The sequence below is a fragment of the Bufo bufo genome, chromosome 3, assembly GCF_905171765.1.
Source record: "Bufo bufo chromosome 3, aBufBuf1.1, whole genome shotgun sequence".
NCBI lineage: Eukaryota > Metazoa > Chordata > Amphibia > Anura > Bufonidae > Bufo > Bufo bufo.
Window position 1 is genome coordinate 368,016,187 of NC_053391.1, and position 12,301 is coordinate 368,028,487.

Consider the following 12,301-nt stretch of genomic DNA (forward strand, 5'->3'; position numbering starts at 1 on the left):
CTGGGTCACATGACGCATGGGGGACATGTCATACCTGCGGGCATTCATTGGCTATCCAAGTCAAGCTGGATGCTGATATGAGGAGAGCCAAGATCAGGGGAGTCAAGGAACTGGAACCCAATGGCAGGAATCAGGTAAGTATCATTCCTTCCACAGGTCAGCCCATGCTGGGGTGGGAGAGGGGGGGGTCTGCCTAAAAGGCCTCCAGAGTAAAGAACCCCTTTAAAATGCAACATCATGCTCCAAAATTTGCACCAAAAATGTGGTGCATTTTAATAATACTTTAAGCAAACAAATAGGTGGTGTTAAGTTAGACTAGACAGATTAAAAATCTAGAATCAACCATTGTGACAAATGTAGCATATGTGTCTGTCTAAGTTTACAATATCCTACTATTAGACAGTATTAGTGAATCCGCCACAATGTGTTTTCTGATTTGACATAAGCTATGCCTACTTGTTACATGTATGTGTTTCAACCAGTCGGATTTGACATGTGTGTGTTTTCAACCCGTTTTTCATGATTTTGCTCTTGTGTATTTCTTACTTCTGGTATTTTATTACTTTCATGGATGACTCAGGTTGAGAGGTCCTTTGTTTACTTTATCATTAAAAATTCTATAAAAAAAATAAGTCTATGGAAAGAGGAGGGGGAGGAGGGAACTGCTGCAGAGAGAGATGCATATCTAACATGGCACATGGGTTGCTCTAAATACATTATTCTATGTACAACCTTTTGATTAATTTAGAACAGTTTTCTCTATTTTAGTTTTGCCTCTAAACTACTGACGAATCTCCCTTAATTTTGTACAGTTTTGGGCACCAAATTAGAGCTAGCGATAGTAGGTGTGTAACAAAAACAATTAAGGAAATGGGTAGATTACAAGAGTCGTAACTCTTAGTTTGGAAAATTGATGATTTTGATGTGATTTTTTCATCATTACCTGTGTTCACATCTGGGCACCTCAGCGGACCGCGACAGAGCCCATTATAAGTCATTCAAGACTGTCGAGCACCATTGGTGTCCGTCACATGGAACTACATTGTGGTTTCCACCTCTTACAGAAACCATGAAGCAGATATGAATAGACCTTTGGATTGTGGAAGGAGTTATTCCAGTTTCCAATTTTCCATATTCATAAAGCTGAAATCTTTTTTTCTCTAAAAGGAGAACAGTTGCAGTTATCTCGTAGGTGTAGTTTTGCCTTCTGTTGGATAGACATATATCTTTTTTCACTTAGAACCTAGGTGGCTATTGGTTTTTTTTCATTGCTTTTTGTGAATCAGTGTGGACACTAGTGGCCAAAAAAACACCTTAAACAATGACCAAACGGGTGCATAAGAACATTAGCCTTGGTTTTGAAGTACAGACCTTATTTCAGCTACACAATGACTAACATGCGTTTGTGGTTGTAGCATGGGTGTTCAGAGTTATGCTTGGGCAGGAAGTCAGGTAACAATGAGAAGGAGACCAACAGATGCAAAGTAAAAGAAGAGGACGGGAAGGAGAGAAGGGTGTGCGGCAGAGAGACGAAAAAAGCAAAAAGCAATTTAAAAAAGGTAAAATGACAAAGGACATTTAATACTAGTGACAGGGATAACTGTGGATGAAGGCCAATCTGTGAAAAGGATAAAGAAGGAAAAAAGCAGAAGAGTACGTACATGGAAGACATATAATTGGTGCAATGGTGATCACATCCTAACTGGAACTACTTAGTGTTCTTCTCACAGGTAAAAATTATCAAGTTTACTAGTTCTGCGTTCACAGTGTCCATCAGCCATTTCCAATGAGCTGTGTTGTGTGTCTACATTATTATGCCCTACTCAACTGTTCTGTAATCTTATTGATATTCTCTTTTACATTTTATTCAGTCTGGAGAAGATTTGTATTTATACTTTTTTTTATTGTTGTTTAAGCTGCGCCTTGTTTGGCCTAAATTTCACAATGACCACAGTAGAGATTGTGGTATAGTAAGCCCTGCTTTATCAGCACTGACCATGACCTTAGGTGTGTCATATGAATGCAAAGTATGTTTCTTTTTAAACCACATTTTGTGTTCACTGCTTATTAGAAAACTTAGCAGGAAAGTTTTCAGACTGAAATGGCAGCTTCCGCTGATCTGTTTCACAAGATGGCTGAGCTAGGGAGGATGTTGCAAGATATACAGACCTACTATTTGCAGATAATTATATATATATATATTTGTATGCTATTATCTGCAAATATCTGGACATGGAACGATGAATTGGAACGATGAATTAAAGCAGAAAAATGAAGGCAGCACTCCGGTCTTCAAGTGAAAAGGTGGATTTTTTATTACACCCAACAACAATGCAGCATTTCAGCTCTCTCAATGGAGCCTTTGTCAAGCTAGTGAACATAGTGCTCCCAACATATTTCAATAAAGCTAATTACATAAGTGTTCAATAATTTATCATAAAAAAATAAACATGATAACATTGTGAAAAACCTGATCATAAATGTTATAAATACATATAGAATCCAGTGTTGCGATACAGTGATTGTGGTTATAATGAACAATTCTATCAAATCCATGATTATGTGCAAAATTCATAATTACATCCTAACAAAGCATGATTAGGCAATAAGTGCACATGTGCTAGCAGGGCCGGTGCAACCATACAGGCGAACTAGGTGTTCGCCTAGGGCACCGACCTGCTGGGGGCGCTCTGGTGGGCTCCCCCTGACTGGGGCTGCAGCCCTGGGCGAGCGGCTCTTGAGCCGCCCCCCAGTGCCATTACAGGGGGGCCAGGAGGTGGAGGTCCTTCTTAAATATGGCAGAGCAGGCATCTGCTTACCCTGATAGCAGGTACCTGCTCGGCCAGTAAATTACCGGAGGAGAGGAGGCGGGCGGCAAGGGAGGCTGTTCTAGCAGATCCCCACTCCTCCCTCGTGCGCCCTCTGTGATGCTGGAATATGACGTCATTCCGGCCCCGGCATACTAAACGGCGCGCTGGAGGACTGAGGAGCTGCACCACACTGGACCCCAGGGAGGTGAGTGTTTAAGTGTTTGACTGAGTGAGTGTCTGTCTGTGTATTTATGTCAGTGAGTGAGTGTATGTATGTCTGTATTTCTGTCAGTAAATGTATGTGTGTCTGTCATTGATTGTCTGTGTGTGTGTGTGTATGTCAGTGAGTGTGGATGTCTGTCGGTCAGTAAGTGTCTGTGTGTTTGTCAGTGAGTATGTGTATGTTTGTCAGTGAGTATATGTGTGTGTTTGTCTGCCAGTGAGTGAGTGTCTGTCAGTGAGTTTCTGTGTGTGTGTGTGTGTGTGTGTTTCAGTGGGTAGGTGTATGTCTGTCAGTGAGTGTCTGTCAGTGAGTGAGTGTCTGTCTGTCAGTGAGTTTCTGTGTACGTCATTCAGTGAGTGTCTGAGTGCGTGTCTGTCTGTCAGTGAGTGAGTGACATGAGTGGGCGGCAAAATGGATCTTTGCCTAGGACGGCAAAAATCCTTGCACCGGCCGTGTGTGCTAGTAATGTGGAATAATTAAAACTCAGCGTCCCATGTTGAACAGTGCGCAAGCGCCGGCATGCGTCCCGTTAACGTGAGAGTTCAGCATGTCCCGCGCATGCGCACTGCCCCAAGTGTCAACTCAGGTGCATATGAACCCCTTCACATGCACCTTTGTTTACACTTGGGGCAGTGTCCTGTTATAGACATCCTCTGGTTCATGGCACATGGGTTTAGTTTGTCAGGTGAACCTAGCATCACTTACCTGCTCGGTAAATAAAAGAGTTAGCCTGTTGTATTCTGTTAGCTCCAATTGAAGACATCAAGGGACTGTCACGGTCTATAGCTATAACATCATTGTTAGATTCCATTGAAATCGAAACATCACTAATGTCTATAGCTGACTTTTGAAAAGTTATATACTAATATTGTCAACAAATATATCTGTAAAAGCTTCATCAAATTTTATTCTGCAGAATGTCCCTACATTTCTTGTAAATAACCACAGTTGTGTGCATGAAACCTATTTAACCCTTAGAATACCCGAGTTGTTTTTTTTTGTTTTTGCGATTTCATTTTTCTTCCCTATCTTCCTTGAGCCATAACTTTTTTATATTTCTGTTCACATAGCTGTATGAGGGCTTATTTTTTCCGGGACAAGTTGTTATTTCTAATGCCACCATTTATTATGGCATACAATGTAGTAGAAAGCAGTAAAACAAAATTCCAAATGGGGTGGAATTGGAAAAAAACACAATTCCTTCACCATTTTACCAAAACGGACCCATGCCCTTCATTCTCTTCTCCGGGTCAGTACGATTAAAATGATACCCCATATGTATAGTTTTTTTAAAATGTCTAAATAGTGTAAAAATAAATTTCAACTTTGAAAAAAAAAAATTCTGACTCCCATAAATTTTTTAAACTTATATCTACTGAGCTGTGGGGGGGCTTGTTTTTTGTGGGATGATCTGTAATTTTTACTGATATCATTTTGGAGTGTGTGTGACTTTTTGATCACATTTTATTAAATTTGTTTGGGTAAGAGAAGCAATGAAAAAATGGCAAATTTGCCATTTTGACCCTTTTCTCCATTACGCGATTTGCCATATTGGAAAAATATTTATATATAATATATTTTAATAGTACGGGTGTTTTCAGTTGTGGTGATACCCATGATATTTATATTTTTTGTTATTTATGTATTTATTTTTTATGTATTTTTTATTTTTTATATATTCTTTTACTTTTTATTTAACTTTTTTGTAATGATTTTGAAGCTCGTATTTTTAAAATCCATTTATTACTCACAATTGCTCATTTCTTATGTTGGTCTGCCACCTGTGGGCCAAAATAAGAATGGCAGCTTTGATACCCTCAGCCTCTTCAGCAAGGCTGAGAGTATTGAAATTAATTACCGCCATCCTCACTGGCCACAGAGGATGCTGGTAAGAAGCCCGTGAGCGCAAGTTTGATCACGGCATCTAAAGGCTTTAATTACCATGATCGCCATTATTGCCGGTTGCGGTAATTAGCTTCGGGCAGCACTTGCGAGCGGGTGCCATGTTTGCCTATCTCTCCAGCACCGCACATGTACAGCCCTGGTAGCAAAAGGGTTAGGGTGAACATACAAAATAAAATTATATATTTCACTTCACAGGCCAAGTAAATACTGTGTATGGCTGTAAATTTGGTTGGGCCAGCTGGACAATATTGGGCCATCCAGCTTCATTCAGATGATTTTAGATTGCAGATTACTTATTTACCCAGATAACCAATCAATACGGTTGATTAGTGGTCATTCTCTGACCATCTGTGGTATCCTGTCTAATAAAAATGCTTAAGATCTCGAATCTCAAAAGACCAGAAGCAGAAGACCTAACCATGGAGAAGCAATTATAAACCCTAAAAAGAGTGGTAGTAGCTTATTTTATGACAGAATGGTAAATTATCCTGAAGATAGAATAAATAAAATATATATAAAATAATAAATAACTCTATAATAAGAGGTGGCAATAAAAATAATGGTATTAAAGGAGTACCCCGCATTCTAGCAAATGTATGAAAATATTAAGATACAGTATTTATCATTATGCTTAATATCAACCTTATTTCTTCTTCATGAGATATAAACATGCAATGTGCGCACAAGGGCGTAGCTAGAAATGACTGGGCCCCATAGCAAAAATCAGCTCCCAGTGCCTCTCACCAGCCCCCAGTGCCTCTCCATCAGCCCCCAGTGCCTCTCACCAGCCCCCAGTGCCTCTCCATCAGCCCCCAGTGCCTCTCACCAGCCCCCAGTACCCTCTCCATCAGCCCCCAGTGCCTCTCACCAGCCCCCAGTACCATCTCCATCAGCCCCCAGTGCGCCCTCCCCCATATGAAAATCATAGGTGGGCAGCGCACCCTCCCCCTCGGTATTAAAATCATTGGTGGGCAGTGCACCTTCCCCCCCATGGTATTAAAATCATTGGTGGGCAGTGCACCCTCCCCCCCCCCCTTGGTATTAAAATCATTGGTGGGCAGTGCACCCTCCCAACCTCCCCGTATTAAAATCATTGGTGGGCAGTCAGTGTGCCCTCCCCCGGTATTAAAATCATTGGTGGGCAGTGTGCCCTCCCCTGTATTAAAGTCATTGGTAGGCAGTGCGGACCCCCCCCCCCCATCATTGGTGGCAATGGCAGTTCCGATCGGAGTCCCAGCAGTGTAATGCTGGGGCTCCGATCGGTTACCATGGCAGCCAGGACGCTACTGAAGTCCTGTCTGCCATGGCCAGTTACTCTGCAGCATACTTACATGCGCTGTGGCCGCCTGGTGCTCCTTCTTCTTGTAACTCGTCACAGGTCTGTGCGGCTCATTGCTTATGCTTATAGCAATGCGCCGCACAGACCTGTGACGAGTTACAAGAAGGAGGAGCGCCCGGCGGCCACAGCGCATGTAAGTATGCTGCAGAGTAACTGGCCATGGCAGACAGGACTTCAGTAGCGTCCTGGCTGCCATGGTAACCGATCGGAGCCCCAGCATTACACTGCTGGGACTCCGATCGGAACTGCCGCTGCCACCAATGGAGGGGGGTACGGCTTTACTGTGGCTCTACTGGCTTGAGGGGGCCCCGTGGCCCTTCTGACTTAGGGGCCCAGTCGCAATTGCAACCGCTGCGACCCCTATAGTTATGCCAGTGTGTGCGCATATATCTATGAATAGAGAGGGCAGGTTTTATTCTGCATGTTGGTTGCCCTGTGTTTCCTGTATACAACCTTCAATCAAGAATTATGAGCTTTTCTGTTTTTAGACCTCACATTGGATCCGTTGGGGCACCGGCGCTGACCACTACTGGCCAAGCCGGAAGAAGGTGGGCTGCGGCATCCTCATTAGGACGCCTGCAACCACCCCCTGTAGTCACCCTGGACACCTAAGTACCATAAGAACCATAATTATCTTTTATGTTATGGTGCATAGAAACGTGTAGTCACCCTGGATACGCAAGTACCAGAAGGACCATAATTATCTTTTATGTTATGGTGCACACAAACGAATTAGTGCGAAGACTGCTGTATATGATTGGCAGGCACATAATTGGTGCATAAATGGATATGGTACAGTGTCTATATGTCTGTGTCTACAAAGAGATTATATCTATCCCCTAAATCTATATAGTAGATAGATTGTAAAAATGAACCTTTTTGGAAACTGAGCTGCTGCAGAAGAAGTCAGGACTCGGTGGGTAAATAAATAAAAGTGTACACAGACTTATTGTCCTGATGAAGGGGGCAGTTCACCCCTGAAACGCGTAATTATAAATAAAGACCCACTTTTATTTATTTACCCACCGAGTCCTGACTTCTTCTGCAGCAGTGCCGTTTCCAAAAAGGTTTATTTTTTCAATCTATCTACTATCCTCCATATCCCTGAAACCGTATCCCACGGCAATGGGTAAGGACCTGGGCAGCAGACACCCCCGCAAGCTGGACGGGCTTATACCAGCATAAGTGATTCAAAGGCGTTATGATTCATCACAACCCAAAACGGTAAGCACAGTGTATTGTTGTTTTTAAACTACCAAACGGTTCTACACACGAGGTGCTGCCTCCTGTCTCTTTCTCTTTTTTTTATCTATGTACTAAATCTATATAGGGCTTTGACCCTGTCTATTGTTGTTTTTTCTGACTGTATTATCCAGAGTATTGATTGGTAGTGTATGGCTGCAATGACTGACAGCCTGACACTGGTGACAATCTCATTGTAATGTCATCCATGATAAGGAAGATTGTGTCCCATTCATGTTAATACTGATGCCTGTCAGGTTATTGAACTGATATATCCCCTGATGAGCCCAGGTCATTGGTATGGGCGAAACGCGTAGGGATTATATATCTATACCAATAGTGCATGTTGGGATTATATATTTATACCAATAGTGCATCTTGGCATCGTAATATACGGCTGCGCTGTAGGAGTGCACCATTGTGAGCATCAATGTGAGCAATTGTGAGCATTGAATGTGTATCATAGAATACCTTTTTTTCTCTTACTATAACGACACAGTGGATTTAGCATATACTTATATGGTGCAACAAATATGTGAATATATCTTTATTGTTTTCTGTATTTAGATCAGGTCATCACTTAGGGGACCGTGGTCAGACCCAGTCCAACTGTCATCGAACAGGGACAAATCAGGGCAATACAGGAGGTTCCTGAACACGGGATCGCCCTTACCGGGGTGGCTATTCCGTTTTGTAGGCAGGACATACCTAGGGACAGGTCCAGTCAAGAAGTTATTATCCTGCCTATAACTGAGTGTTCTCGAAGGACCTCATTGTACAACAGAAACAATCCCTTCAGAGCACCAACTGCATGTCCAGTCATCAAGTGTCGATTCTATTTTTGTTTTTCTTTTTCTTTTCTTTGTGTGTTTGTTATAATGGGAGTTAGTTATTTTATACGGACGATATAATAAAGGCTACGTTTTAGGCAGGTGGTACCCTGTGATTACACAATTTATACATACCATCCGTGTTTATTTCCCCTCTGACGGGGCATTGTCTTAGCTGTGACTACTGTTTTTAGGGAAAGACAGAAGTAGGTCTATGAATGCTATAATTGTCCCATAGAATGTCATAGGCGTTAATAACCAAATAAACAGATTGGCTAAATTCAATGCCTTTATCTCATTTCTTACAGCCATACTTTGTCTATAGGTCACTCAGCTTGTAGCAGACACATTGCCTAGTGTCAAGAGGTGGCAGTCAGGCCTGTGTTCACCATATGATTTATTCCTCATATTCACAAAGTGTAGGTGTATAAGGTCATAAAAGTATTTCCTTTACATCAAAAAAAAAATGCAAAACATACAATTATGGTAGGTATATTTTTTATATACCCCAGGGGCATAGCTATAGGGGGTGCAGAGGTAACAGTCGCTACCAGGCCCCGGAGCCTGGGGGGGCCCAAAGACCCTTGTGCCACATGAGAAGACACCAGTATTACAGAAAGTGCATGCTGGTCAAGTTACACCTCTGGCTGGAGGGAAGGGGTTAGGTCAAGAATTTACCATGGGGGTGTGGGGCTTGTCGTTTAACTTTTTGCCTCAGGAAGCTATGTGCTTCCCTGCCCCTGGCCACAAAGCACTGAGGGAAGGGGGGCCCAAGCTCAACTCTTGCACCAGGGCCCATGAGCCTTTAGCTATACCCCTGATATATCCAATCCTTTTGTAATCAAGAGAGATCAGCAGCCACCAGAGGAATTGGTAAGCACTTATCCTCCTCTCTATTGTGAACATATGAATGCTTTGCTCAAGATGGAAAATAAAGAACTTAGGGTTGTAGAATAGCTGTGGGCTGAAGAGTGTATGGGCCACAAAATATCGGGCTCATTTTGGAAGTTAATAGGACTGAGGATATGGATTTTATATAAAAAAGCTACATGTTTTTTTTCCGTGTGACAACGGCTCTGATTTAGTACTGAAAGTTTGGGATACAGACAAGCCTTTTTCTGTCTTTAGAAAAGATTAAGAGTCGACTATAATCTGAGGGAAAAAAAGTTTACAATTTTAGAAAGAGTTCTTAATTCTTGTCCAACTGAATGTAAAACAAGGGGATTTTTAAGGGCTCTTGAGGACTTAATGGAAACCTGTCCGCTGCCTTAAGCTGCCCTCTATAAAGGCAACATAGTGTACTGACAGACCAATTGACTCCATCAGAGGACTGTATAACATATGCAGTCAGAGTCAGAGTCAAGAGTAAGGCACACATACGGTACAGCTTTACTTCTTACACAGCTGTTTTATGGCCTTTATGTTGTCCATATATTTTATGGAGCAGCATAAAAGAAAAAAAAATTCCGACATTTTTAGGGGAAAAATGCATGTTGACAGAAGTCACTGATGTATAAATAAATCATACAAAGAATTTGCCTTCCTATGGTTACACATCAGGCACATGTGGGCCATCAATAGGGCAGCATTGTTCTAGAATGAAAAATCTCACAATCTTTTTTTTAACCAATGTTTAGTATTAGAAAAGGTGCCTTAATTGGCCACTAAATTTGCACACAACTTTGCAAAAATCAATAGTACAAGTGATCAGAAGAAACTATGTAACAGGTCTTATCAGAGAGAAATATCTAGTTCTCATGTTATCAACTGTTTAACAACCCCACCCTGCCCCTACACCCTTGCCAGACTCACAGTTTCCTTCCAACCTATTCTTGGAATATTTGCCAGAATGCGACCCGGATGTCCGCCAGTCCCCATTATAGTGAATGGGACTGGACAGAGACCTACATACCTCCTAGTAATGCCGGAATTTGCGGAAGTCTGGCAGGCTTGTACCTGCTGGAACAGAATGCTGGATCTCTGACACTAGTCTGACACTAGCCTAAAGGGGTATTGAAAGACAATGTCATAGAGGGGGGTTCCATGTAATAAAAGAATGAATGGTATACTATCACAATAAACTAAAGTATTTTTACTGATGGAAATATAATAACATTGCAAACATTAGACATAATTAACATGTAAATTCTTAGGGACAAAAAAAATGTAAAACTAAAGGTGGTCCAAAGTAAAGAAACATTCACTTGATACTTTACATTTCCTTTACATGTCTTTTTGAGCAGGTACAATGGGGTGTGGGTGCAGCTCTGAGTATGATGAGGACTGGATTGAAAACTTTGATGTGTGTGAAAACTGCCACCTTCCGCGAGAGAAAAAGCAGGTCAGTATGCATTATTATTAGATATGATATAGAAATATAACTGTATTGGAAAAAGATACAGGTCCATCAAGTTCAACATATTGAGATATTCAGTTCAGTGGAAGGCCCTTAAGTGAGCCACCCTTAAAGAGCATAAAATCATCTAAATGATTTTACGATTGTTAATAATAATTCTGTCCATGATACTAAAAAACATCTATTCCAACCATTGGAAATGTGCTCCATCGGTCAGAACACTTGTATCCTATAATCAAAACACTTTTCAAGTGTGACCAAAAGATTTAAGGGGCTTTCCGATACTATTTAACTGATCTGTGGGGTCTGACATCTGGGAACCCCGCCGATCAGCTGTTTGAGAAAGCAGCGGCCCTCCTGTGGCTTACCGAGCAGAGCACCGCACATTGCATAGCAGCTGTGCTTGGTATCACAGTTCAGCCCCATTCACTTTAATGGGACTGAGCTACGCTTAGGCCACGTGACTGATGATCGAAACATCACTGGTCAATGGTAAGCTGCAAGAAAGCTGGGTATTGTAGTCCCACTGACCAGATACTGATGACTTATTCAGAGGCTAGGTCATCAGTTAAAATATATCGGAAAACCCCTTAAGGAGTAGGATCCTAGTTACCCACATTTTCTCTTTGGACCACTGGTCATATTTTTTATGCAGGGCCACAGCAGGATAAATCTAGTATAATACACTTCAAATGACTACCTGACCATGTAATATATGGACAGGCTGGGTCTGCGCAGAAGCCATTTTTACTTAATGGCTTACTGTGGGGCATCCAGAACTATTTCTATAATATTCACATGACTTAAAAGGAAATATGGAAAGGGTTTGTTTTCTTAAGATACCTTCTTTAACCACTTAAGGACCACAGGTTTATACCCCCCTAAAGACCAGGCCCTTTTTTACAAATCGGCACTACACTACTTTCACCGTTTATTGCTCGGTCATGCAACTTACCACCCAAATGAATTTTACCTCCTTTTCTTCTCACTAATAGAGCTTTCATTTGGTGGTATTTCATTGCTGCTGACATTTTTACTTTTTTTGTTATTAATCGAAATTTAACGATTTTTTTGCAAAAAAATGACATTTTTCACTTTCAGTTGTAAAATTTTGCAAAAAAAACGAGATCCATATAGAAATTTTGCTCTAAATTTATTGTTCTACATGTCTTTAATAAAAAAAAAATGTTTGGGTAAAAAAAAAATGGTTTGGGTAAAAGTTATAGCGTTTACAAACTATGGTACAAAAATGTGAATTTCCGCTTTTTGAAGCAGCTCTGACTTTCTGAGCACCTGTCATGTTTCCTGAGGTTCTACAATGGCCAGACAGTACAAACACCCCACAAATGACCCCATTTCGGAAAGTACACACCCTAAGGTATTCGCTGATGGGCATAGTGAGTTCATAGAACTTTTTATTTTTTGTCACAAGTTAGCGGAAAATGATGATTTTTTATTTTTTTATTTTTTGTCTTACAAAGTCTCATATTCCACTAACTTGTGACAAAAAATAAAAACTTCTATGAACTCACTATGCCCATCACGAAATACCTTGGGGTCTCTTCTTTCCAAAATGGGGTCACTTGTGGGGTAGTT

At 41.3% G+C, this 12,301-nt stretch overlaps 1 protein-coding gene across 2 annotated transcripts in view; it reads left to right on the forward strand.

Annotated features, from left to right (window-relative positions):
• Nucleotides 1-1,311: 1,311 nt before the first annotated feature.
• The window catches only part of LCK (LCK proto-oncogene, Src family tyrosine kinase), a 118,846-nt gene continuing 107,856 nt past the window's right edge, over nucleotides 1,312-12,301 (forward strand). Inside the window, exons 1-2 of one of the 2 annotated variants that reach the window (XM_040424571.1) lie at nucleotides 1,312-1,730; nucleotides 10,590-10,690. In XM_040424571.1, coding sequence (XP_040280505.1) covers nucleotides 10,598-10,690 — 93 coding nt within the window. In that variant the 5' untranslated portion in view covers nucleotides 1,312-1,730; nucleotides 10,590-10,597. The remainder of the gene's footprint in view (nucleotides 1,731-10,589; nucleotides 10,691-12,301) is intronic. The other variant, XM_040424570.1, reaches the window with a different exon arrangement.